At 41.1% G+C, this 24,438-nt stretch overlaps 2 protein-coding genes and 1 long non-coding RNA gene across 5 annotated transcripts in view; 2 read left to right on the top strand and 1 right to left on the bottom strand.

The window, feature by feature from the left end:
* LOC132597249 (uncharacterized) overlaps window positions 1-13,777 on the bottom strand; it is a 62,234-nt gene extending 48,457 nt beyond the window's left edge. Inside the window, exons 1-2 of the long non-coding RNA XR_009563725.1 lie at window positions 13,686-13,777; window positions 11,129-11,186 (exon numbers count right to left, since the gene is read on the bottom strand). This is a non-coding gene — a long non-coding RNA (uncharacterized lncRNA). The remainder of the gene's footprint in view (window positions 1-11,128; window positions 11,187-13,685) is intronic.
* SMCO1 (single-pass membrane protein with coiled-coil domains 1) lies at window positions 4,749-9,684 on the top strand. 2 transcript variants are annotated; one of them, XM_060298225.1, is made up of 3 exons: window positions 4,749-4,798; window positions 7,078-7,227; window positions 9,240-9,684. In XM_060298225.1, the coding sequence occupies exons 1-3, from the start codon at window positions 4,749-4,751 to the stop codon at window positions 9,682-9,684; spliced, it is 645 nt and encodes a 214-aa protein (XP_060154208.1). The 2 variants fall into 2 exon arrangements, with proteins under 2 accessions (XP_060154208.1, XP_060154209.1); XM_060298226.1 differs by lacking the exon at window positions 4,749-4,798 and adding an exon at window positions 4,829-4,854.
* A 106-nt stretch (window positions 13,778-13,883) lies between the features above and the next one.
* Window positions 13,884-24,438, top strand: part of RNF168 (ring finger protein 168) — a 42,307-nt gene continuing 31,752 nt past the window's right edge. Inside the window, exons 1-2 of one of the 2 annotated variants that reach the window (XM_060298220.1) lie at window positions 13,884-14,027; window positions 14,494-14,830. In XM_060298220.1, coding sequence (XP_060154203.1) covers window positions 14,530-14,830 — 301 coding nt within the window. In that variant the 5' untranslated portion in view covers window positions 13,884-14,027; window positions 14,494-14,529. Of the gene's footprint in view, window positions 14,406-14,493; window positions 14,831-24,438 lie in introns of both variants that reach the window. The other variant, XM_030859677.3, reaches the window with a different exon arrangement.

The following is a 24,438-nucleotide window of genomic DNA, read 5'->3' as shown; positions in this document are numbered from 1 at the left end:
TAGTTGCCAAAACTTAGAAGCATTCAAGATTCCTTCAGTAGGTGAATGGATAAAGAAACTGTGGTACATTCAGGCAATGGAATATTATTCAGTGCTAAAAAGAAATGAGCTAACAGGACTCCCCTGGCAGTGCAGTGGTTAAGAATCCGCCTGCCAATACAGGGGACATGGGTTCGAGCCCAGGTCTGGGAAGATCCCACATGCCGCGGAGCAACAAAGCCTGCGAGCCGCAACTACTGAAGCCCGTGCACCTAGAGCCTGTGCTCTGCAACAAGAAAAGCCACCGCAATGAGAAGCCCGCGCACCACAACGAAGAGTAGCCCCCGCCTGCCACAACTAGAGAAAGCCCACATGCAGCAACGAAGATCCAACACAGCCAAAAATAAATAAATATTTTAAAAAAAATTTTTTTAAAAAAGGAAAAGAAATGAGCTATCAAGCCATGAAAAGACTTGGAGGAAAATTAAATGCATATCACTAAGTAAAAGAAGCCAATCTGAAAAGGCTACATACTGTGTGATTCTGACCATATGACATTCTGGGAAAAGCAAAACTAGGGAGATAGTGAAAAGATCAGTGGCTGCCAGAGATTTGTGGGGAGGGAGAGATGAATAGGCAGAGCACACAGTGCAACTATTCTGTATGATATTACAATGGTGGATACAGATTACTATGCATTTGTGAAAACCTATAGACTGGACAACACCTAGAGTGAACCCTAACGTAAACTAGAGACTTTGGATAATAAGGATGTGAAAATGTAGGTTCATCACTTGTAACAGATGTACCGCTGTGGTACATGGATGTCTACTGTGGGGGAGGGTGAGTCTGTGTGAGGGGAGGGATATATAAAAACTCTCTGTACTTTCTGCTCTTTTGCCTGGGAACCTAAAACTGCTCTAAAAAATAAAGTTCATTAGTTAAAAAAAAAAAGTTTGGAAAGCAAAATGACAGGGGACAAGGAAGGTCCAGAAGGTGAACCTGGCAGAAGAGAAGAGGAAATTCAAAGATTGGGCAGACAACAGGCCAAATAGCAGAGAGGCAATCAAGGATGGAATGATCAGCAGGTTCTGTTTAGGTCTGTACAGACAAGAGGTCATCAGTGCAAGTAGGGAGAAGGGAACAAGTATTGGATCTGGATGGGCAGGCAGTATCCTAAAGGAAGCAGCGCTGGTGGGTGGAATTGGCAGGCTCTGATCCCAGAGCCAAACCATTTGCTCTTTACCCTGTTCTAAACATTATTCCAGAGGCTGGGGGCTGGTCCCCCAATGGCTCATGCTGAGTGCGCTGAGGACAGAGATGCCAGGTTACGTGAGAGTTTCCACCATTGTTTCCTTCCTTCTCTGTTTTATTTCCTTGTCAAGGTACTGGCCACAGGTCTACCCATAAGAAAACTAATGTTAGCTCCAGAGAAATGAAGGGCTTCTGAAGAAACCCCAGCAAAGAAGAACTTGATGTATAAAGTCTCGTGCACGGAATTCCCTGGCTGTCCAGTGGTTACGACTCTCTGCTTCCACTGCAGGGGGCCCGGGTTTGATCCCTGGTGGGGGAACTAAGATCCCACATGCCGCACAGTGTGGCAAAAAAAAAAAAAAAGTCTCCTTCACTTTGCTGAACTCCTTAAGGACAGAGCCCCAACTATAAAAGGCTTAATCAATAAGGCAAAGTTGTTATTCCTCATAAGCACATTAGCAATGAAAGAGTTCTAGGGGAGGTTAATTCAGTGACAGCTTCTTTCTTCCTTTTTTTAAACTTTACCCTTTTCCCAATCTCTTTCTATTCCCCACCCTCCACCCCCCCGGTCCCTGGCAACCACTTTTCTACTCTCTGTTTCTATGAATTTAACTTTATATTTAGAGTCCGCATATAAGTGGTACCATGGAGTATTTGTCCTTCTCTGTCTGACTTATTTCACCTAGCATAATGCCCTCTAGGTCCATCCATGTTGTTGCAAACATCAGAATTTTCTTCTTTCTTGGACACTTAGCTTGTTTCCATATCTTGGCTATTGTGAATAATGCTGCAGTGAACATGGGAGTGCAGGTCTCTCGTCGATACCCGGTATTCATTTCCTTCAGATATACATATATACCCAGAAGTGGGATTGCTGGATCAGAGTAGTAGTTCTATTTTTAATTTTTGAGGAACTTCCATACTATTTTCCATTGGGACAGGTTCTTTTCCTCTCTCTGCTCTGCTGCCCTGGCTTACTCCCTGAGGCTGGTTCCCCTCACGGCCGTAATAGGCTGGATGCTGCAGTCCCTGGCATCATATGAAGGAAAATCCAACAATATTGAGGGATGAAGAGAACATTTTCTCCCATGTGTTTCTTTTTATCATCAGAAAAACTCTTCTCCCAGTCACAAGAAGGCACAATTCCCCTTATGTGAGGAGTTAGAATAGCCAAATTCACAGAGACAGAAAGTGGAATGGTGGTTTCAGGGGCTGAGGAGAGGGGAGAATGTGAAGTTGGTATTTAATAGGTACAGACTTTCAGCTGGGGAAGATGAAAAAGTTCTGGAGATGGAAATGGTGGTAATGTTTGGACAACAGTGTGTATGTTCTTAATGTCACAGAACTGTACACTTAAAATGGTCAAAAATGGTAACATTTTTAAATTGAGATATAATTGCCATATAACATTGTATTAGTTTCAGGTATACAAAGTAATGATTCTATATACGTATGCAGTACATGATGATCACCATTGTAAGTGTAGTTAATGTCCATCACCACACACAGTTACAATTTTTCTTCCTGTGATGAAAACTTTTAAAATCAAGTCTCTTAGCAACTTTCAAATATACAATACAGTGTTATTAAATATAGTCACCATGCTGTACATTACATACCCAGGACTTATTTATTATAACTAGAAGTCTGTACTTTTTGACTACCTTCACCCATTTCACCCCCCCCAACCAAAAATGGTAAATTTTATGTTATGTATATTTTATCACAAGTTTAAAAAAATGTTTTCTCAGAAGCCCCACAGTAAATCTCCTCTCACATTTCATAGGGCAGAATTCTGCCACCTGCCCATTCCTAAACCAATGATAATGGCAACAATAATAAAATTACTGTGATTGGTTTGGTCTAATCAAGATTCACCACCCTGTGACTAAGGGGGTGGGTAGACCCAGAGTCCCCTGAAGTACACAGCTGCCCAATGCTCGAACAATATTTGGATTTAGATTCTGTTAATGAGGAAAAAATAGCAGGGGTGGGGAGGTATTGGGGAGGATGGCCACTGGGTAGGATACAAAGACTCTAGCAAGGTTTTCCCACTGAGGCAAGGAAGGACTTGATTCCCTTAGGACACCCAAACTTTTCTGAAAATTCATGTGAGACTTACTGACTCCAACCCCCAGGAGGCCTTGGGGACTCCCAAGGACAGACTCTCAGGTCTGTCCCTTTCCCTTTTCACTCCAAGGACAGACATTGTAATCTCATCACTTCACATCTGACTGTGATACCAGTCTCCTGAGGGACATCTCTGCCTCTGGTTTCATTCCCATTTGGATACATCTTAAACACCAGTGCTAGAATAACTTACAGAACCAACACCTCACATACGTCCAAACTGCTTACCAGGCTGGCTAGAACCCTTTTGCAATCCTCGTTTTCAGTCTCCCTACTAGTATGCTTCTTAGGGCAAGGATTTTGCCTTACTCATTTTATTCCTAATACCTGGGATAGTGCTGATCATTCATTCATAGGTTTTGCCCATTCAATTTATATTTATGGTGTTCAGCAAATATTGAATAAGTAAATAAATTATTCAATGAATGAATAAATCCATGACCTGACTTTTACCAGCTTGTGTGGTTTTTCTTTTTCTCACATGAATCTTCTGTTGAGAGAACATCAACAAAATACTCACTCATTGTTCCCTGACCACATCATGTACTTACCAACCACCCCTGTGAATTTACCCACACAGTTTCTCCAATTTGTAATGTTCTTCTCTCTCTTCTCTGATAATCAGAGACCTACATTTCCTTTAAGGCCAAGACCAAATCCCACCTTCAATGTGAGTGCTTCTCAGTTATCCAAGGCTTCAGTGACCTACTCTCTCATCATCTATGATTTTTACAGTCTGTATCTACTCAGCACACATTTTATATATATTTTCTTTTAAGTATATATTATCTTTTAAGTATCTCCCCAGTTAGTATTTAAACCCCTTGAATTCAGGAATCCTGTTTTATGTCTGTTTTTATTTCCAATACCTAATCTAATACTACAATAAATATAAGTTTCTAAGGATGGTCGGTTTTTTTTGCATTGATATAATACATCATAAAAAGTCTGGGGCTTCTTTAAACCTAATTGAGATTATAAGTGAAAAATTAAGCTCTTAAAATTAGAGAGTAATATTTCCATTAAATTTAATCCTAGTATATGTATACATTGTGAACCCGTATATCCATTTACCAGAATATACACAGAGCCACAATTACATCTGGCTGTTGTACTAGGTTGATGACCTATGGTCACTTTTCAAAGGCAAATATTATAGTGTATCCCAGGACACCTGTGTTCATAGGATCAGCCCTTTGAAACTATATTTGGATGTACAAGCTATTAAAAGCTTCTTGTACTGAGTGACCTTTCAGGCAGAATTTAGATCGAATACTCACACTGCTGCTGCCTGTTGCTGAGTGGAAGAGAGCAGAAAACCCTGGATTCAAACCTCTATTGGGTTTTTGTTTTGCTTGTTTTCTTTTTCATTTTGCCTTAAGAAGATGAACAATGAAACCACAACCCTGATATCCTTAAAGGAGGCAATGAAAAGGTTGCTAATGGCTACAGGGAGGGAGCAAGCATGGGTCTGCTTTTCTGGGAAGATGAGTAAGAGAAGAATGAAGAATAAAAATAAGCAAAGAACTACGGACATGCTAATTAGAATTCTTTCTCTGTTAACGTGTTCAGGTTCAAAAAATGTCAATTAATAATAAAGAAAAATCTACTTCCAGATGCTATAATTCCATTCAATTAATGCATGTGCTATATAACAGGTTTGCAAAAATAAGTAACGTGGTTTCTGCCCTCAAGGAGCTCACAGCCTTAGGAATAACAGAAGTATTCAAAAATGCTTACAATTTAATGTGACTGACATTATAATGGTGATGTTCCTAAAGGGCTATGAGAACATGAAGACAGGAATGAATTTTGCCTTTGACACTAGGAAAGGGAACCCTTCATAGAGGGACATTTAGGCTGGATCTGAAAGTGTGAGTAGGAGTTTACAAGAAATAAAAATATGGTAAGGAATTCTAGGCTGAGGAAACAGTACGTGGAAGCATAGAAGCTTGGAATCGCATACGGTATTCTGTCAGCAGCTAGATGTCTCATATGACTGGTGACTAGGATGTGTGAGAGAACTGGTAGAAGATGGGGGCGAAGGGCAAAGAGCCTGTTTCCTGCTGAGGAAATCCAACTTGGCTCCAGCAATATCACTGGGCAAGTCGGCAGCATAAAACGTATATAATAGTCAAATTATAAAATCAGAATTGTGTTTTAGAAGAATATCTCTGGAGAATGGATTGGACGTGAAAAGGAGGAATCAAGTTAGACTACTGTAATCCTAGGTCCAAGTGAAAGATGGCGATTAACTGGCTTACTGGAGATAGAGAGGACAGGATAGATTAGAGACACGCTGATGGAGAGAAAGGGAAAAAATGGTGAGTTATTCTGAGATTTCTAGTTCGAGGAATTGGGTAGATGGTGATGCCATTAACTGAGCTGGAGAATTGTAGTAGAAATGCAGATTTGCAGACATGTTGTTTAGGATTTATGTGGAATGATCGGGAATGCCTTTTGGTGAAAAGATTCCAAAGAAATGCTCCAATTGTAAACCTTTATACTGAATGACAAGCTAGAGTTTACCTCTAGGGTTCAAGCTGGAGATGACCTAAAAGCAATATCTTCTTAAAGGTCTAAAAGTTAATACAGAGACTTTGCCAGATATCATAGTTTTGACTTGCAGACAGAGATTACTGGCATATTAGGTCATGCAGGCCTATACTACAAAAATGCACATTTCGTACAGAGCCTTATCTATATGTAAATAGAATCCAAAGCAATGAGAAAATTCCATTGCTGAAATTTCTGAAGATGGGGTGCGAGAGGAGGGAGGAGGGACTTAGTAGATTCAGCTTAAGACAGTTGAATTTGACATCACCATCCAGGTGGAGATGTGCAAAACATAGTTGAATATACAGGTCTAGAGCTTAGGAGAGGGGTCGTACCTGAAGCTAAATTAGCCTTGGGAGAAAATAAAGACCAAGAAGAGAAAATGGTCAAGGATAGAACCCTAGGCAACCACAACAGTATTCGGGTGACTGGGGACATAGAAACTCGGGGAACTGGCTGTGTGCGTATCATTTCCTTCGTGAAAGACAATGTGGGTGGCTTCAGGCAAGTGAGTTGTGTGGTTCAATTCTTTGTGGTTCAGTTAGACATAATTTTGGTGCCACAGCGCCCTGTAACGATCAGGGCTGTTCAGAGCTACTCAGATCCCCCTTTTGCTGTTACACTGCTTAGCATTTCACTAACATCAAAAATGTCAATCATAGGAGACACGTTGTATTACTTCTGTGTAAGGCCTCTTATAGGTATTGGGGGACAGGCATAAAGATGTCCAAGAAATAGTCTCTGATCCTCTCCCTCCAAGAGCTTACAACTTAGATCATTAAAAAGTAACTCTTTGAGACTCAATTTCTTTATCCGTAAATAGTAAAAATGACTGCTTTACTTCTAATGGTTGTTGTGAGAATCAAATTAAAGCTTGTATAAAATATTTTTTAACGTATAAAGTATGGTACGAAGACAAGACATGGCATGTAATTGAGGTAATTAGACAATTCACATGTTTGGCAATATAAGGAATGCCAGAACTAGGATGATGACTAGAGAGAACAGCAAATGGGAACAACTGTTCATAATCTTAAAATGTAAATAGCTACTCAAATTTGATAGTGGTTATAAACAATGTATTATAGCCTTATATTAAGACAGAACCTTAGTTTTGTGCCCTGACCTAAATTAACCCTTGATTCTTTTATCCTATAGAGTAGGCCACAAACTCCAAGCATTAGAAGCACAGTTTAAAGAACTGGACTTCACCAAGGATAATCTGACACAGAAATTTGAACATCATAGCAAGACTCTGGCAAACCAAGCTGCCCAAGATGAGCTGTGGACAGCAGTTCTGTCATTCAAGTGAGTATCCAATCAGAAATCAGTGGAATTTTGTGGTTTTGTGAGAGCTTGCTGTGGTCATTCTAAAATTGGGTTTCTTTTTTTTTTAAATAAATTTATTTATTTATTTTTGGCTGTGCTGGGTCTTCGTTGTTACATATGGGCTTTCTCTAGTTGCAGCAAGCAGGGGCTTCTCTGGTTGTGGAGCATGGGCTCTAGGCACGCAGGCTTCAGTAGTGGCAGCACATGGGCTCCGTAGCTGTGGCTCACAGGCTCTAGAGCGCAGGCTCAGTAGTTGTGGCGCACAGGCTTGGTTGCTCCGCAGCATGTAGGATCTTCCTGGACCAGGGCTCGAACTCGTGCCCCCTGCATTGGCAGGCAGACTCTTAACCACTGTGCCACCAGGGAAGTCCCTAAAATTGGGTTTCTTAATATGGTTCCAACAATGGATTGTGAAGAAGTTACATTTTCTTAAGCTCATTCATTCAAAAGAGATTAATTTGAGCACCTGTTTACTTGCCAGGAACTGTGGTACACATCTCAGAGTCCCTTGCTTGCCAAAGTCTTACTAACATAGAGATGGATAATATAACTCCTCTGCCATGGAGAAACTTACAGTATGAGTGGCCTGAGATCTAAGCTATCCAGTTTAGAGCAAGCCCTATTTCTTTTTTTTTTTTAATTCTTTTAATAGTGTGTATCTGTTAATCCCAAACTCCTAATTTCTCTCTCTCCCCTTCCCCTCTGGTAACCGTAAAATTGTTTTCTATGTCTGTGAATCTGTTTTGTAAATAAGTTCATTTGTATATTTTTTTTAGATTCCACATATAAGTGATATCATGTGGCATTTGTCTTTGTCTGACTTAATTATGATAATCTCTAGGGCCATCCATGTTGCTGCAAGTGTCATTATTTTGTTCTTTTTTATGTCTGAGTAACATTTCTCTGTATATATGTATCACATCTTCTCTATCCATTCATTGGTCGATGGACGCTTAGGTCGCTTCGATGTCTTGGCTATTGTAAATAACTACTATGAACACTGGCAGGCCCTATTTCTAAAGTAAGCATTTTCTAAATTGCAACAGATGGTTCTTACCCGAAAACTGGGTTCAACTCTTGGTGGGCATTGAACCAAAAGACAACCAAGCCAAAGACCGGGACAAGAAAGGATGTATTACTTGCAGCAAGTAAGGAAAACACCAGGGATCTTCCCCAAAGCAGCGTCTTCCCAAACAACAGAACTGGGGAAGTTTTAAGCTAAGGGTACATGCATAATCATGAAGGGGCTTGAATAGAGGAGAACTCAGCAGCGAATTGGGGCAAAGGTTGACAGAGTCCAAGCTTTAGTTGACTGAAGTCATAAGGGTCAGAAAAGGTCAACATCATTATTCCATCTTCCACTGGGTGGGGACCTCAGTTCCTGCAGAACTCAAAAGATATGTATCAGATTGTTACATATATCCCTTGAGGAGGAACTAGGACTCTTATCACTAAACTACTTTTTCTTGACAGCTTTTCCTTTGTCCCTGCATTCCCTCACTTACCATTAAGATCATGAATTACTGAGACCTGTTCAAGGTCAAGCACTGTGGCCAGGCTTAGATCACAAAATGGCTTAGGTCAAAAATGGCTTCTCTTGGGCTTCCCTGGTGGAGCAGTGGTTGAGAGTCAGCCTGCCGATGCAGGGGCATGGGTTCGTGCCCCAGTCCGGGAGGATCCCACATGCCGCGGAGCGGCTGGGCCTGTGAGCCGTGGCCACTGGGCCTGCGCGTCCGGACCCTGTGCTCTGCAGCGGGAGAGGCCACAACAGTGAGAGGCCCACATATCACAAAACAAACAAACAAACAAAAAATGGCTTCTGTTATGTCAAGAGAGCCATGCCTGGTTCTCTTTCTCTGGGGACCTCCTACCGTATCTGCTTACAGTTCTCCTAGTAGGTTTATACTTCTTTGAATTATCCTAAGAAAATTCATTTTATGTTTGTATGTAAAGAGTTCTAATGCTTAAGAAGCTCTCCACATTTTTTGTAGGTTCACTCCAATGGAATTGAATATTTTATACAGCTACGTCATTGAAGTACTCATCCGCTTGCACACTCGTGTGCTTGAGAAGCTGCCAGATCTGGTGAGAGGTCTTCCCACCTTAGCCTCCATCCTTAGACGAAAAGTCAAGAACAAGCGCATTAGAGTTGTATGGGAGTCTGTTCTGGAGGAGCATGGGATGCAAGAAGAAGATATCACAGCACTGTGCACCTTCTTTGTAGCACATGGTAACAAGGCAGAACACTACATTGCTAAAGTAAGGCAAATGTATATAAAAGATGTCAATTTCATGATCACTAATATGGTAAAGAACCAGGCTCTGCAGGATGGTTTGCTAAAGGCTGTTCAGGTCATTGAGAAGGGAAAAGCAGTGAGGGCCCCTGAAGAGCAAAAGTCATCCCTAGAAGAGTTGATACCATCAGCCAAAAGCTAACCTGTTACCCTAGACCCAGAGATTACGCTTCTAGTAATTTATCTTGCAAATGGGAAAAAATACATACATGCAACTTATTACAGGGTTATTTTTATAGCAAAAGTGAGGAGAGTGTTAAATTATGATATACTGATACAGTGGATACTTTCTGTGTAGCAATACAAGAGAATGAAGAAGCTCTTCATGTAATCGTATAGTAATATGCAGTTATCATCAAGATGTGTTGTTTTAAAATATTCATTTCCAGGGCTTCCCTGGTGGCGCAGTGGTTGAGAGTCCACCTGCCGATGCAGGGGACACGGGTTCGTGCCCCGGTCCAGGAAGATCCCACATGCCGCGGAGCGGCTGGGCCCGTGAGCCACGGCCGCTGAGCCTGCGCGTCCTGAGCCTGTGCTCCGCAACGGGAGAGGCCACAACAGTGAGAGGCCTGCGTACCGCAAAAAAAAATAAAATAAAAAAAATAAAATAAAATATTCATTTCCAATATATATTGCTAAATGGAAAAAACGGGCAAAAACAAACATATAGGCTACTATATCTATAAACTTCATAAACTTCTTCTGGAGAAATACATTAAAAAGTGGTAACATTGGTTTTCTTAGGGAAGAAAACTGAGAAGCTAGGGATCAAATGTAGGAGGAAGTCATTTCAATGTTAATCTATTTGTACTTTTTGAATTTTGAACCATGTGAATGTATGTACTAAAAGCAATAAATAAATAAAACATCTAATATATTTTGTATGTTGATGTGCATTTTCTCTCTAGTACAGTTCCATAGTTACTTGTACTAGAAAGGGAATTCTCACACACTGACCATATATTTATAATTTTAAAAAAATTTATTTATTTGGCTGTGCCAAGTCTCAGTTGTGGCATGTGGGACCTTCGTTGCCACGTGTGGGATCTTTAGTTGCGGCATGCGAACTCTTAGTTGCGGCATGTGGGATCTAGTTCCCTGACCAGGGATCAAACTCATGCCCCCTGCACTGGGAGCGTGGAGTCTTAGCCACTGGACCACCAGGCAAGTCCTATTTATAATTTTTTTTTTTTGCGATATGCGGGCCTCTCACTGCTGTGGCCTCTCCCGTTGCGGAGCACAGGCTCCAGACGCACAGGCTCAGCGGCCATGGCTCATGGGCCCAGCCGCTCCACAGCATGTGGGATCTTCCCAGACCGGGGCACGAACCCGTGTCCCCTGCATCGGCAGGTGAACTCTCAACCACTGCGCCACCAGGGAAGCCCTATAATATTTTTTGAATAAATGCCATGCACTAGGTAGTGTGAATAACAGAAACATTTTAAAATGTGGATCCTGCCCTACAGGTAAAGTTAAACACTGACGCTTTATTTGGGAGGTACAAATTCAGGACAACCAGAATGAGTAACACTTTGGAAGGCTGTTATGTAGAGAAGGATGAGAAGTAATACAAGATGATGCGTTACCTTGCTGGCTCCTCCTTGACAATAGGTTGCTTGCTAGATCCATGCACTCAGTCTTGTCCTTCTCCAGACACATTGTTTAGAGACACCATGCCAAATAAAAAAAGAGAGAGAGAGAGAAACCATGTGTTGGAAGTGTTACTGAACCAAACTTGGTCTGTTTGCCCGCCATGCATCAAAGCCAACCTACTGACATGGGGGTGTGTTGAAGGAAAGTGCAGCGTTTATTGCAGGGCACCAAGCAAAGAGAACGGGCAGCTAGTGCTGGAAAGACGACAGGAACTCCTCTGTGGCTTCCAGAGAAGGGTTTTAAAGGCACCTTTTGATGTGAGGGTTGCAGTTCACGGATTTTCTTTTGATTGGTTGGTTGTGAGGTAACAGGGTGATGTTTCCGGAATCTTAATCATCAACCGATTTCTACAAGTTTAGGGTCTAGTGCTTATGATCAGCATGTAGTCACCATCCTCCACCTGGGTGGGGTGAGCCTTAATTTCTTCAGAACAACTCAAAAGATATACATCAGATCGTTTTGTACATCCCTTGAGAAGGAACTAGTAGTGTTTTATCACTGAAGTATTGTTTAACCTATTATTAATTTTTCTACTCGGCTGCTTTTCCTTTGTTTCTGCATTTCCTCCCTTCCCTAATTTGTAACGGCTTGAGTCTGCTCTTTGGAACTCAGGGAAGGGCTAGGAAACAAAAGCCTTTGTTTCCTACAAGAAACAGGAAACATGGAGGGGCCTTTGTAGCCAGAAGGGCCCTGCAGGGTCCTGCTTGGTTTCAATCCCCCCTTTTCTTTGATACTCCTCAATCCTACTGGAACAAAAAAGGGAATAAAGTTTTCTACAGAGAGGTTAATCATAAACTTGGCAGGGAAACTCGATTTTAGAGGGGCTTGGTTTCAATAGGAAGAAGGAAGGAAAATTTCTCTGTTGTGCTCACAAAGTCTACTGTTTTCAATTGGTCAAAATTGGCTCTGTGGGGAGTGACCCCCTCATACTTCCAGGATGCATCATCTAAGCCCTCCTAGCAGCCACTGGGAAGCCAGTGACTGCATTGTTCAGTGCAGTGTTTCACAGGATCCCAGAAGTGGCAGGAGAAGCCAGAGATTCCAGAAATGCAACTGGTTAGCCCCAGGCAGAGGAAAGGACTGTGGGTCCGCAAAGTAAACGAGGCCAGGGAAATCTGAGGAAGCACATAAAATGTATCCATTACACAAGACACAGGTACCGGAAAATAGAAATCAAAATGCAAGAGTTAAAATAAGATTACAGAAAACCCCATAATCACTAGGCAATATACAAATGAGTGAGTTCAGAGGAGGGGTATCATTGTGTGGTGGAGAAATATCTCCTAGAGGAAGTGCCTTGAACTGATCCTTGAAGGAGGCAAAGCCATGAAGCAACTCATTTAGGATGAACTGAGATTTCAAGCAATGGCCCCAAAACACAAGATTTGTATGACAGTGAATAGATCATAACTGAATGTTTAAAAGAATAATAGGAGATTCCACAGGAAAAGGAGGTTGGGATCACATTAGGGAGCCTGGAATTAAGGGATTGATACTATGGACAACTGGATGACAACCAGTTTTTTGAACTCGAGTTAAAAAAAAACGAAACTTCCAAAGCTCTCTAGAAAGGATCCACACCTCCTAGTTTTGCCTTCATCTGTAAACCACTCATCTCCAGCACCTAAATGACCTCAGCAAACCTAAAAGACCTTAATGACTATTTACATGCACAGTGACTTTCTTTCCTCTTCGTCCACAGCTATTTAGCATTTCCTCAGAAAACTCAGACCTGTTTTTTTTCCAAAAATTTTAAAATTGAGGTAAAACACACATAACATAAAATTCACCACCTTAACCATTTAAAAATTTTTTTATTATTTTTTTAAGACTAGTCAAGTGCAGTAGTGAGAACCACCTTAACCATTCTTATGTGTACAGTTCAGCAGTATTAAATATTTACATTCATAAAATTGTGCAACCATCACCACCATCCGTCTCCAGAACCTGTAAAACTGAAACTCTATATCCATTAAATAATAACTCTACTTTGTCTCTATGAAGCTTGGTTCTTAAGTACTAGAGATCACAGTCTTTATATAATCCCCACCGTTTTCTTAGCCAAAATCTACTTTTTCATACAACTCAATTCAGTAGGATCAGTTGTCAGTAAAAGAACTCAATACCAAAGTAGAAAAACTTATTCCAAAAGCATAAAAAGATGAAATATTTTCCTTTTGACTTCCTTTGTAATTCTGACTGCTCTAGACTGAAATTTAACAATAAAGTAGTTAAGCCCAGGATCGTGGCAGCAGCACCAAAGTTTGTTTCCCAAGTGCCTGTTAAACTGCAGCAAGTTTGTGGATTCTCTGACCACAGCCTTTCTCGGAGACGCTTTTCCAAGAACTTTGGAAAGCGACCTAAGAGGCTTAGTTACAAATTAACGAAAACAGAAGTGTATTCTGAGGAGTACTGAGGAAAGAATTTTTTAAACTACTATTCGGTTTTTAGTTTGTTTTGAGGTTTCCCATTTTCTGCCCAGACACAAACCTTGCGACACTGCCGGGCTTCCGCAGCCTCCGGAAGCAAGAATCACGCGGGAAAAGTGGAGCCGCAGGGGTTGCGACGCAAGGGGAGGGCCCTCTCCCGGGGGCGGGGCGGGCGGCGCGCGCGCAGGCCCGGAAGTCCCTCCCGACCAAATGTTAGCCGTCTCTGCTCTTGGTCGGTTCTGTAAGGTGGGAGGGGCCGTTTTGGCGGGCAGCTGTGACGTCACTAGCCCTTGTCGGTTTGCTACAGCACTGCAGCCAAGATGAGGCTTTCTGGCTGACCGAAAAAAGGCGAGGGGTGGACTCAGAGCCCCGGGAAATGCTCGCTTGCGGCCCCACAGCAGCGGTAAGACTGGAGTCCTGCTCCAGCAGAGCCCGGCGTCCGGGGGGAAGCAGCGTTCTTTCTCGAGCGGTGGCCTGGTGGTTGCGCGCCTAGGCGGCCTCGGGCTTGGCTGCCTGGGACTAAGAGAGCATCCTCACCTGGTAAGAGGGAGGAGGGGAACTTGGTGCGAGCCTCCTGCGGCGCCAAAGAGCCAGAGCCCACCGTTCTCCTTGCCGCAGCGGTTGTTAACGCCTGGGAGCAGCCAAGGTTCATTTGTTTTCTTTCCGGATGTTTGTCTTAAACATGGACAAATACACCGCCTTCCAGGGTCGTACTGTTTACCTTGCCAGCAGAACATCTTTTTACTTCAAGACGTTTGATACTCCCAATCTCTGAATTCTGGTAGGCTGCTGAGCATAATATTTAAACACAAAACTGTTAATTTGCTTTTTCCTTACTTGGGCTGGAAATACGATTCTTTCTCTTTCAGGTGTTGATGTTGAATATGCCTTATTAGCATATTAAAATGGCTGTACCCAAAGACGCCATCCCTTCCTTGTTGGAATGCCAGTGCCAGATCTGTGTGGAAATCCTAATTGAGCCTGTGACACTCCCTTGTAACCACACGCTCTGTAAACCATGCTTCCAATCGACTGTCGAAAAGGCAAATTTGTGCTGTCCCTTCTGTCGCCGCCGGGTCTCTTCGTGGACTCGGTACCATACCCGAACAAATTCTCTTGTCAATACGGAACTGTGGGAGATAATTCAAAAACACTATACAGAGGAATGCAAGCTGAGAGCCTCTGGGCAAGAATCAGAGGAAATTGGTGAGTAAAACCCAGCGCGTTTGTTATCTAAAATCAAAAATCCTTTTAAAAGCCAATCACCACTAATCCATTTTTTTAAATTAATTAATTATTTTTTGGCTGCGTTGAGTCTTCGTGGCTGCGTGTGGGCTTTCTCAAGTTACCGCGAGCGGGGGCTGCTCTGTGTTGGGGTGCACGGGCTTCTCATTGCAGTGGCTTCTCGTTGCGGAGCCCGGGCTCTAGGCGCACGGGCTTCAATAGTTGCGGCACGCCGGCTCTAGAGCACAGACTCAGTAGTGCGAGGCCTTCGTTGCTCCGCGGCATGTGGGATCTTGCGGACCAGGGGTCGAAAGGGATCGAACCCGTGTCCCCTGCATTGACAGGCAGATTCTTAATCACTGCGCCACCAGGGAAGCCCCTAATCCATTTTTTTAAAGAATAAAACAGAAAGCCCGGTTAGTGTTTGTCTAAATTTTTCAGGGGTATTTGGGTTTTATGGGTCCCAAAATGTTGATTAAGGTCAGTGGCACGATTTTGTTCATTGTCACAGCGCAGGCTGTATTCAATTGATATTTGCTGGATTAAAAATGGAAAGAAAAAACACAGAACAAAAGAATTGCCTGCTAGAGTCTTAAGTCATGTGAAAAGTTATATAGTCACAGATGAGCAGTAGTGTAGTATAGCAACAGCAGAAGTAAGAAAACTACTGGATTCTTGTGTTAATATCTTTTTCACTTTAAATTACTTTCTCTAACTTACTTGCCGTGCATCGCCATTCATTTAATTCTTCAGCTTGCAAGTGTTACAGTATACAAGCTCTCTCTGCTCCCTGGCGACAGGCCAATAAATGAGAGGAGGTGTTGAGGAAAGGAATACGAGTTTATTTGGAAAGCCGGCAGACCAAGAAGATAGCCGACTAAAGTCTCAAAATAACCATCTTACCGGGTTTGGATGCCAGTTTCTTTTATAGCACAGAGAGGGGGAGGAGATGAGGAAGTAAAGTAAAAAAGCCATAAATTTTGCAAATATCCCAGACGTTTCCTTGAGCAAAGGCACTTTGGTTTAACATTCAGGCAGAGAGGCAGGGTTCCCCCAGGCAAGCCATTATGTGTAGACAGTATCCTTTTAGTGAACAAAAGCAACAGGAAGCAAAGGTTAAAGTAAAAAACAGATCCTACATCTAGTCTGATTTGCCTCTTCCCTGTTACACTGGGAGCCTAAAATAGCTTTCTGTGGCCAGTTCCATCTAGTTCATCCATTTTTATTCATAGCTCTCCACAGTATGTACTATTCATTATGCTCCAAACTGAACACTGGACTCTAGCAGCCTGATCACTCACGTGATCAATAAGTCATGCGGTGTTTCATGTTTAGGCTTTGAATGTGGTGCTTATGCTCTGGTCTACTTGCCTTATTTTGGAATTCTTTTTATTGTGGTAAATAAAATTTGCCATTTTAACCATTTTTAAGTGTACAGTTCAGTGTTGTTAATTACATTCACAATGTTTTGCAGCCATCACCACTGTGTTTCCAAAACTTTTTCATTACCCCAGACAGACTCTTCAACCATTAAGCAATGACTCTTCCGCTCCCCTCCCCCTTTCCGGAGTTTCTAATCTCTGAATTTGCTTGTTCTAGGTTTTTCATATAAGTGTGTTCATTCAGTATGTGATCTGTTGTGTCTGGCTTCTTTCACTTAGCATAATGCTTCCAAAGTTCATACAAGGTTATATCAGTACTTCTTTCCTTTTTAGGGCTGAATAATTTTATGGATATATTTTTTTCACTCATCCATTGATGGACATTTGGGTAGTTTTCATCTTTTGGCTGTTCGAACAGTGCTGATATGAATATTCATGTACAAGTATTTGTTTGAATATGTTTTCATTTCTTTTGTGTATATATCTAGGAGTGGAATTGCTGGATCATATGGTGATTCTATGTTTAGCTTTTTGAGAAACTGCCAAACTTTTCCACAGGTCTGCACCGTTTTACATTCCCACCACAATGTGTAATGGTTCCAATTTCTGCACATCCTAACCAACACTTGTTATTTTCTGGGTTTTTTTTTTTTCTTTTAATTTTTTTACAGCCATCCTAGGAGGTGTTAAGTGGTAGCTTAGTGTGTTTTTTAAATTGTTGGTAAAGTATACATAACAAAATTTACCATTTTAACCATTTTTAGGTGTGCAGTCCAAGGTATTAAGTACGTTCACATAGGTGTGCAACCATCACCACCATCCCTTTCCAGAACTTTTTCATCTTCCCAAACTGAAACTCCATACCATTAAACAACAGTTCCCCAATTCCTTCTTCCTTCAGCCCGTGGCAACCACCATTGTTACTTCCTGCCTCTATGAATTTGACTACTTTGGGTACCTCATATAAGTAGAATCATAGTAGCTGTTTGTGCTTTTGTATGTGGCTTCTTCCTTTCCTCTCCTCCCCTCCCCTCCCCTCCCCTCCCCTCTCCTCCCCTCCCCTCCCCTCCCCTCCCCTCCCCTCCCCTCCCCTTTTCTCCCCTCCCCTCCCCTTTTCTCCCCTCCCCTCCCCTCCCCTTCTCTCCCCTCCCCTCCCCTCCCCTTCCCTTCCCTTATCTCCTCTCCTCTCTCTTTTTTCCAGGAGGGCAATTGGGCAGTTTTTTTAAAAATTGAAGTATAATTGACTTACAGTATTGGTTTCAGAGGTACAGCAGTGATTCGATATTTTTATACACTACAAAAAGATCACCACCTTCTTTCACTTAGCATAATGTCAGAGTTCATCCATGTTGTAGCATGGGTCGGAATTTCATTCCTTTTTATGGCTAAATAATGTTTCATTGTATGTATTTACCATGCTTTGTTTATGCATTCATCTGTCAATGGATCTTTGGGTTACTTCCATCTTTGGCTTCCACCTTTTGGCTATTGTGAATAATGCTGCTATGAACTTTGGTGTACAAGTGTCTGTATCCCTGCTTTCAACTCTTTTGGGTATGTACCCAGAAAGGAACTGCTGGATCACATGGTAATTCTATGTTTAATTTTTTGAGGAACTGCTATACTCTTCCATAGCAGCTATACAATCTTAAACACTCCCACTAGCAATGTGCAAGGGTTCCTTTTTAGGATATCTTGGTCATTTGTTACTTTATGGTTTTGTTTTGTTTCATACAGCCATCCTAGTGGGTGGGAGATGCTATCCCATTGTGGTTTTGATTTGCATTTCCCAAATGACTAATGATATTGAGCATCTTTTCATGTGCTTATTGGCCATTGCATATCTTCTTTGGAAAGATGTTTATTTAGGTCCTTTGCTCATTTTTTAATCAGGTATTTGTTTTTTTGTTATTGAGTTGTTAGTATTCCTAATATATTCTGGAGTTAACCCTTATCAGATATGATTTGCAAATATTTTCTCATTTCATAGGTTGCCATTTCACTTTATTGATTGTGTCCTTTGATGGACAAAAGTATTTAAGTTTGATGTAGCCCATTTGTCTATTTTTACTTTTGTTACTTGTGCTTTTGGTGTCATATCCAAGAAATCATTGCTAAATCCCATGTCATGAAGCTTTTCCCCTGTTTTCTTCAGGAGCTTTATATGTAGTTTTAGGTGGCCGTTCAGTAAGTATGACTAAAAAGTGGTGATGGGTAATTAACTGTCATTGTATAGAAGTGTCTTGTGTAAAATGTTTGAGGTTAAGATGGTAAAGATAATAACGTAAGTGGTGGACAGTTACAATTTGTGGCTGCACAACATCTTACGTTTTGATAGTTTCCTACCTAAGGGTTCTGTCTTCTCCACGAAATTACAGGATTCATACTTCCCATCTCCTAGGGTCAGGCATGTGACCTAAGACCTGGATTTAGAAGTAAACAATATGAATATGTAGCAGTGAGCAGGAAGACTGACCTGCAAGCCTGGTGACAGAGAAACCCACTTCTTCAGGGGCAGCACTGCTTGGACTTTTGGAATCCAGGTCTGAGCAGCAGCGGAAATGGTATTTTTGCTAGAACAACTCTCATGGTGTAATTGGGCATTATTGCTGGTTACATACCTTTAGGACCTGGGTCTCAGGCCCACCCAAAGATTATTTCTATGTTTGATTTCTATAATATGCTATTACTAGGCAGACCTGTTTGATAATTGATAGCAAGATTAGTTGCAAGTAGGAGACCTTCAGAGATGTGGGAATCTCACATTGGTTGTAGCAACTGTTTGGGTTTGATGGCCGTGAGGATAAAATTAGTTACAGAGGATGTGACTTTAGCAGTCCAATATCATGCAGTGATGAAACAGTTCCTTAAGTTATTACCTAGAATAAAGTGCCCACTTAAGGAGAGGCTATGGATGCTTGCCATGGGTTTGTATAGAATTCTTTTTTCCCCCCCTCCATTACTCAGAAATTTTACTTAAGTAGAATTCTTTCTTAAGGCATTAAAAAACCCAGGAAGTTTCTGTGATTTCCCTAAGAGAGTTTTCTCATCTTTTACAGTCATAGGCTGATACTGTCAAAAACCAGAGCCTGAGCTTGTGAGTTGATGAATTACAACATAAATTGAGTTTAAAATCTCACTAGATTTCTTATAAAAGTTAAAGGACTTAGTAGGGAAAAGAGTGGGACCATAAAATTGGACAGTGACATAGCGCTGATTTGGGTGACTAGTACCTCAGACCCCACTTCTGAACTAAATTCTCTCACTGTTACAAATTTTGATCAACTATGTGTAAGAGACACAGCAACAAATAATGGCTTAAACAAGGAAGACATCTTTTCTCAACAAGTTCAGAGGCAAGCAATCTAGGACTTGACTCATGTGGATGTCATCAAGGAACCAGGTTCCTCCCCGTTTTTTCCCCCCTCCATCCTTAGTATTGGCTTTTGTCCTCATGGTCACAGTACAAATGCTACACTCCCGTATTCCAGCATGGACATGGAAGGAACTGGGTGGCGTCTCTATTACAAAGGTAAAACAGCCACAGATAAAGAGTTCTGCTTGTTTTAGCTGGACACATTTTCTTGAACACAGTTGAGGTTCTTTTAATAAGGAAGCAAAGAAGACTGGGTGTGAAATAGGAAACTAACAGAGTCCATCATAATGTCATTCTTTAAAATCAGCCTTCATGATACACAGTGTTATTATCTGTAGTCAGTCCAAGCCATTGCATGTCACGTGAGCACATCTGTTTGCTTTTCTGTGAGTGCTATTTAAGTTTATTTTTTAAAATTTCATAGCTTTATTGAAGTATAATTAATGTGCAGTAACTGAGTGTATTTAAAATTTGCAATTTGACAAGTTTTGATATGAGCATCTTTTCATGTGCTTTTTTGCTGTCTGTCTCTTTTGGTAAAGAGTCTGTTCAGATCTCAGGCTCATTTTTTTCTTATTGGGTTGTATATCCTTTTTTTTACCGCACCCCCCACCCCCTGTGCTGTGCAGTATGTGGGATCTTAGTTCCCTGACCAGGGATTGAACCTGCCCCCCTTCATTGGAATCGCAGAGTCTTAACCACTGGACTGCCATGGAAGTCCCTAAGTTTTTAACCCATTTTGAGTTAATTTTTGTATATGGTGTGAGGGAAGGGTCCAACTTCATTCTTTTACATGTGGATATCTCGTTTTCCTGGTGCCATTTGTTGATAAGACAGTTATTTTAAAGTTTTTGTTTAGTAAGTCTGTTGTCTAGACTTCCTTAGGGATGGTTTCTGTTCCTTTGAATTGTCCAAACGTTCTTGTTTCTTAGTATGCCTTGTGGTTGGTTTTTTGGAGACAATTGAACATTTGAATATTACAATGTGGTAACTCTGGGAATCCGATTCTTCCCTTTCCCTGGGGTTTACCATTTTTTTGATTGTTGAAGGCTATAATAGGCCATTTGTTACTGAGTTTCCCAAACTATTTTTGCAAAGACTGTGTTCCTTAATGTGTGTGATCACCGAGTCTTTGTCTTAGTTTGTGTTTGGTTAGTGTTTTGACAGATTTCTTTGAATGTCAGGAGCTGAAAAAACAAGAAAAAGAAACAAAACAAAGAAGCACTTCTCTATCTTGACACATTGGCTTGGTGCCAAGGCTGTCCTTCAGCACTTAGCCAGCCTTGAATTGAGCCTGGGATCAGCCCAAGGTGAAAGCTTAGGGTCTTCTCAGATGTTTTCTGAGCATGTGTCTTGCCCTGAGTCTGCTCATTTCCCTCCAGAACCAGGAACAAGTGTCCCAATCTGAGAACGTGGGTTTCCCTCTTAAAGACTGCCAGTATGCTGAGGAGTGTGTGGGGCAAGAACAAGTAAAGTGTCCCCAAAATTTTCCTACTGCCTTTTTTTTTTTTTTTTTTTTTTTTTTTGCGGTACGCGGGCCTCTCACTGTTGCGGCCTCTCCCGTTGCGGAGCACAGGCTCGGGACGTGTAGGCTCAGCGGCCATGGCTCACGGGCCCAACCGCTCCACGGCATGTGGGATCTTCCCGGACCTGGGCACAAACCCGTGTCCCCTGCATTGGCAGGCGGCCTCTCAACCACTGCGTCACCCGGGAAGCCCCCTACTGCTTTTTGAGATTGGCTTTTTCTTTTTCTTTTTTTTTAAACATTTAATGTTATAATTCACATTTACTCGGGTTTAGAAGAATAAGAAAGGTACAACACTAGGATCTCCATAGAGATATATCTTAGACAAACCACTAAAAAACCCCATTGGAAACAGCAAGACATTTTCTTTTGAAGTTTTCTATTTTATTTTATTTATTTTTTATGCAGCAGGTTCTTATTAGTTATCTATTTTATACATATTAACTTATATATGTCAATCCCAATCGCCCAATTCATCCCATCACCACCACCCACTGTTCCACTTTTCCCCCCTTGGTGTCCATATGTTTGTTCTCTACATCTGTGTCTCTATCTCTGCCCTGCAAACTGGTTCATTTGTACCATTTTTCTAGGTTCCACATATATGTGTTAATATACTATATTTGTTTTTCTCTTTCTGACTTACTTCACTCTGTATGACAGTCTCTAGATCCATCCACGTCTCTACAAATGACCCAATTTCGTTCATTTTTATGGCTGAGTAATATTCCATTGTATATATGTACCACATCTTCTTTATCCATTTGTCTGTCAAAGGGCATCTAGGTTGCTTCCATGTCTTGGCTATTGTAAATAGTGCTGCAATGAACATTGGGGTGCATGTGTCTTTTTGAATTATGGTTTTCTCTGGGTATGTACCCAGTTAGTGGGATTGCTGGGTCATATGGTACTTCTATTTTTAGTTTTTTAAGGAACCTCTGTACTGTTCTCTATAGTGGCTGTATCGATTTACATTCCCATCAACGGTGCAAAAGAGTTCCCTTTTCTCCACACCCTTTCCAGCATTTGCTGTTTGTAGCTTTTCTGATGATGCCCATTCTAACTTGTGTGAGGTGATACCTCATTGTAGTTTTGATTTGCATTTCTCTAATAATTAGTGATGTTGAGCAGCTTTTCATGTGCTTCTTGGCCATCTGTATGTCTTCCTTGGAGAAATGTCTATTTAGGTCTTCTGCCCATTTTTGGATTGAGTTGTTTGTTTTTTTAATATTGAGCTGCTTGAGCTGTTTATGTATTTTGGAGATTAATCCTTTGTCCGTTGATTCGTTTGCAAATATTTTCTCCCATTCTGAGGGTTGTCTTTTCATCTTGTTTATGGTTTCCTTTGCTGTGCAAAAGCTTTCATGTTTCATTAGGTCCCATTTGTTTATTTTTGCTTTTATTTCCATTACTCTAGGAGGTGGATCAAAAAAGATCTTGCTGTGATTTATGTCAAAGAGTGTTCTTCCTATGTTTTCCTCTAAGAGTTTTATAGTGTCCAGTCTTAAATTTAGGTCTCTAGTCCATTTTGAGTTCATTTTTGTGTATGGTGTTAGGGAGTGTTCTGATTTCATTCTTTTACATGTAGCTGTCCAGTTTTGCCAGCACCACTTTTTGAAGAGGCTGTCTTTTGTCCATTGTATATCCTTGCCTCCTTTATCATAGATTAGTTGACCATAGGTGCGTGGGTTTATCTCTGGGCTTTCTATCTTGGTCCATTGATTTGTATTTCTGTTTTTGTGCCAGTACCATATTGTTTTGATTACTGAAGCTTTGTAGTATAGTCTGAAGTCAGGAAGTCTGATTCCTCCAGCTCCGTTTTTTTCCCTCAAGACTGCTTTGGCTATTCGGGGTCTTTTGTGTCTTCATACACATTTTAAGAGTTTTTGTTCTAGTTCCGTAAAAAATGCCATTGGTAATTTGATAGGGATTGCATTGAATCTGTAGATTACTTTGGGTAGTATAGTCATTTTCACATGATTGATTCTTCCAATCCAAGAACGTGGTATATGTCTCTGTTGGTATCATGTTTAATTTCTTTCATCAGTGTCTTATAGTTTTCTGCCTACAGGTCTTTTGTCTCCTTAGGTAGGTTTATTCCTAGGTTTATTCCTATTCCTGAGAAGAAAGTGTAATCTGCTGTGTTTGGATGGAATGTCCTATAAATATCAATTAAATCTACCTGGTCTATTGAGTCATTTAAAGCCTGTGTCTCCTTATTAATTTTCTGTCTGGATGATGTGTCCATTGGAGTAAGTGAAGTGTTAAAGTCCCCCATTATTATTGTGTTACTGTCAATTTCCTCTTTTATATCTGTTAGCAGTTACCTTATGTATTGAGGTGCTCCTATGTTGGGTGCATATATATTTATAATTGTTATATCTTCTTTTTGGATCGAGCCCTTGATCATTATGTAGTGTCCTTCCTTGTCTCTTGTAACATTCTTTATTTTAAAGTCTATTTTATCTGATATGAGTATTGCTACTCCAGCTTTCTTTTTGATTTCCATTTGCATGGAATATCTTTTTCCATCCCCTCACTTTCAGTCTGTATGTGTCCCTAGGTCTGAAGTGAGACTCTTGTAGACAGCATATATATAGGTCTTGCTTTTGTATCCATTCAACGAGCCTATGTCTTTTGGTTGGAGCATTTAATCCATTCATGTCTAAGGTAATTATCGATAATTATGTTCCTGTTACCATTTTTTTAATTGTTGCAGGTTCGTTTTTGTAGGTCCTTTTCTTCTCTTGTGTTTCCCACTTTGAGAAGTTACTTTAGCATTTGTTGTAGAGCTGGTTTGGTGGTGCTGATTTCTCTTAGCTTTTGCTTGTCTGTAAAGCTTTTGATTTCTCTGTTGAATCTGAATAAGAGCCTTGCTGGGTGGAGTAATCTTGGTTGTAGGTTCTTCCCTTTCATCACTTTAAATATGTCATGCCAATCCCTTCTGGCTTGTAGAGTTTCTCCTGAGGAATCAGCTGTTAACTTTATGGGAGTTCCCTTGTATGTTATTTGTCATTTTTCCCTTGCTGCTTTCAATAATTTTTCTTTGTCTTTAATTTTTTTCAGTTTGATTACTGCATGTCTCGCCGTGTTTCTCCTTGGGTTTATCCTGCCTGGGATTCTGCGCTTCCTGGACTTGGGTGGCTATTTCCTTTCCCATTTTCGGGAATTTTTCAGCTATAATCTCTTCAAATATTTTCTCGGGTCCTTTCTCTCTCTCTCTTCTCCTTCTGGGACCCCTATAATGCGAATGTTGTTGTGTTTAATGTTGTCCCAGAGGTCTCTTAGGCTGTCTTCATTTCTTTTC

Source organism: Globicephala melas, chromosome 4 (assembly GCF_963455315.2).
Source record: "Globicephala melas chromosome 4, mGloMel1.2, whole genome shotgun sequence".
NCBI classification, from domain to species: Eukaryota; Metazoa; Chordata; class Mammalia; order Artiodactyla; family Delphinidae; genus Globicephala; species Globicephala melas.
This window is presented reverse-complemented; position numbering and strand designations above follow the sequence as displayed.

Bases quoted from the DNA above. Each gene is read 5' to 3' on its own strand.
- SMCO1 (XM_060298225.1), top strand. From the start codon at position 4,749: ATGAACAATGAAACCACAACCCTGATATCCTTAAAGGAGGCAATGAAA. The intron at 4,799-7,077 runs GTTGCTAATGGC...TTTATCCTATAG, and splicing joins TTAAAGGAGGCAATGAAAAG to AGTAGGCCACAAACTCCAAG. The intron at 7,228-9,239 runs GTGAGTATCCAA...CATTTTTTGTAG, and splicing joins ACAGCAGTTCTGTCATTCAA to GTTCACTCCAATGGAATTGA.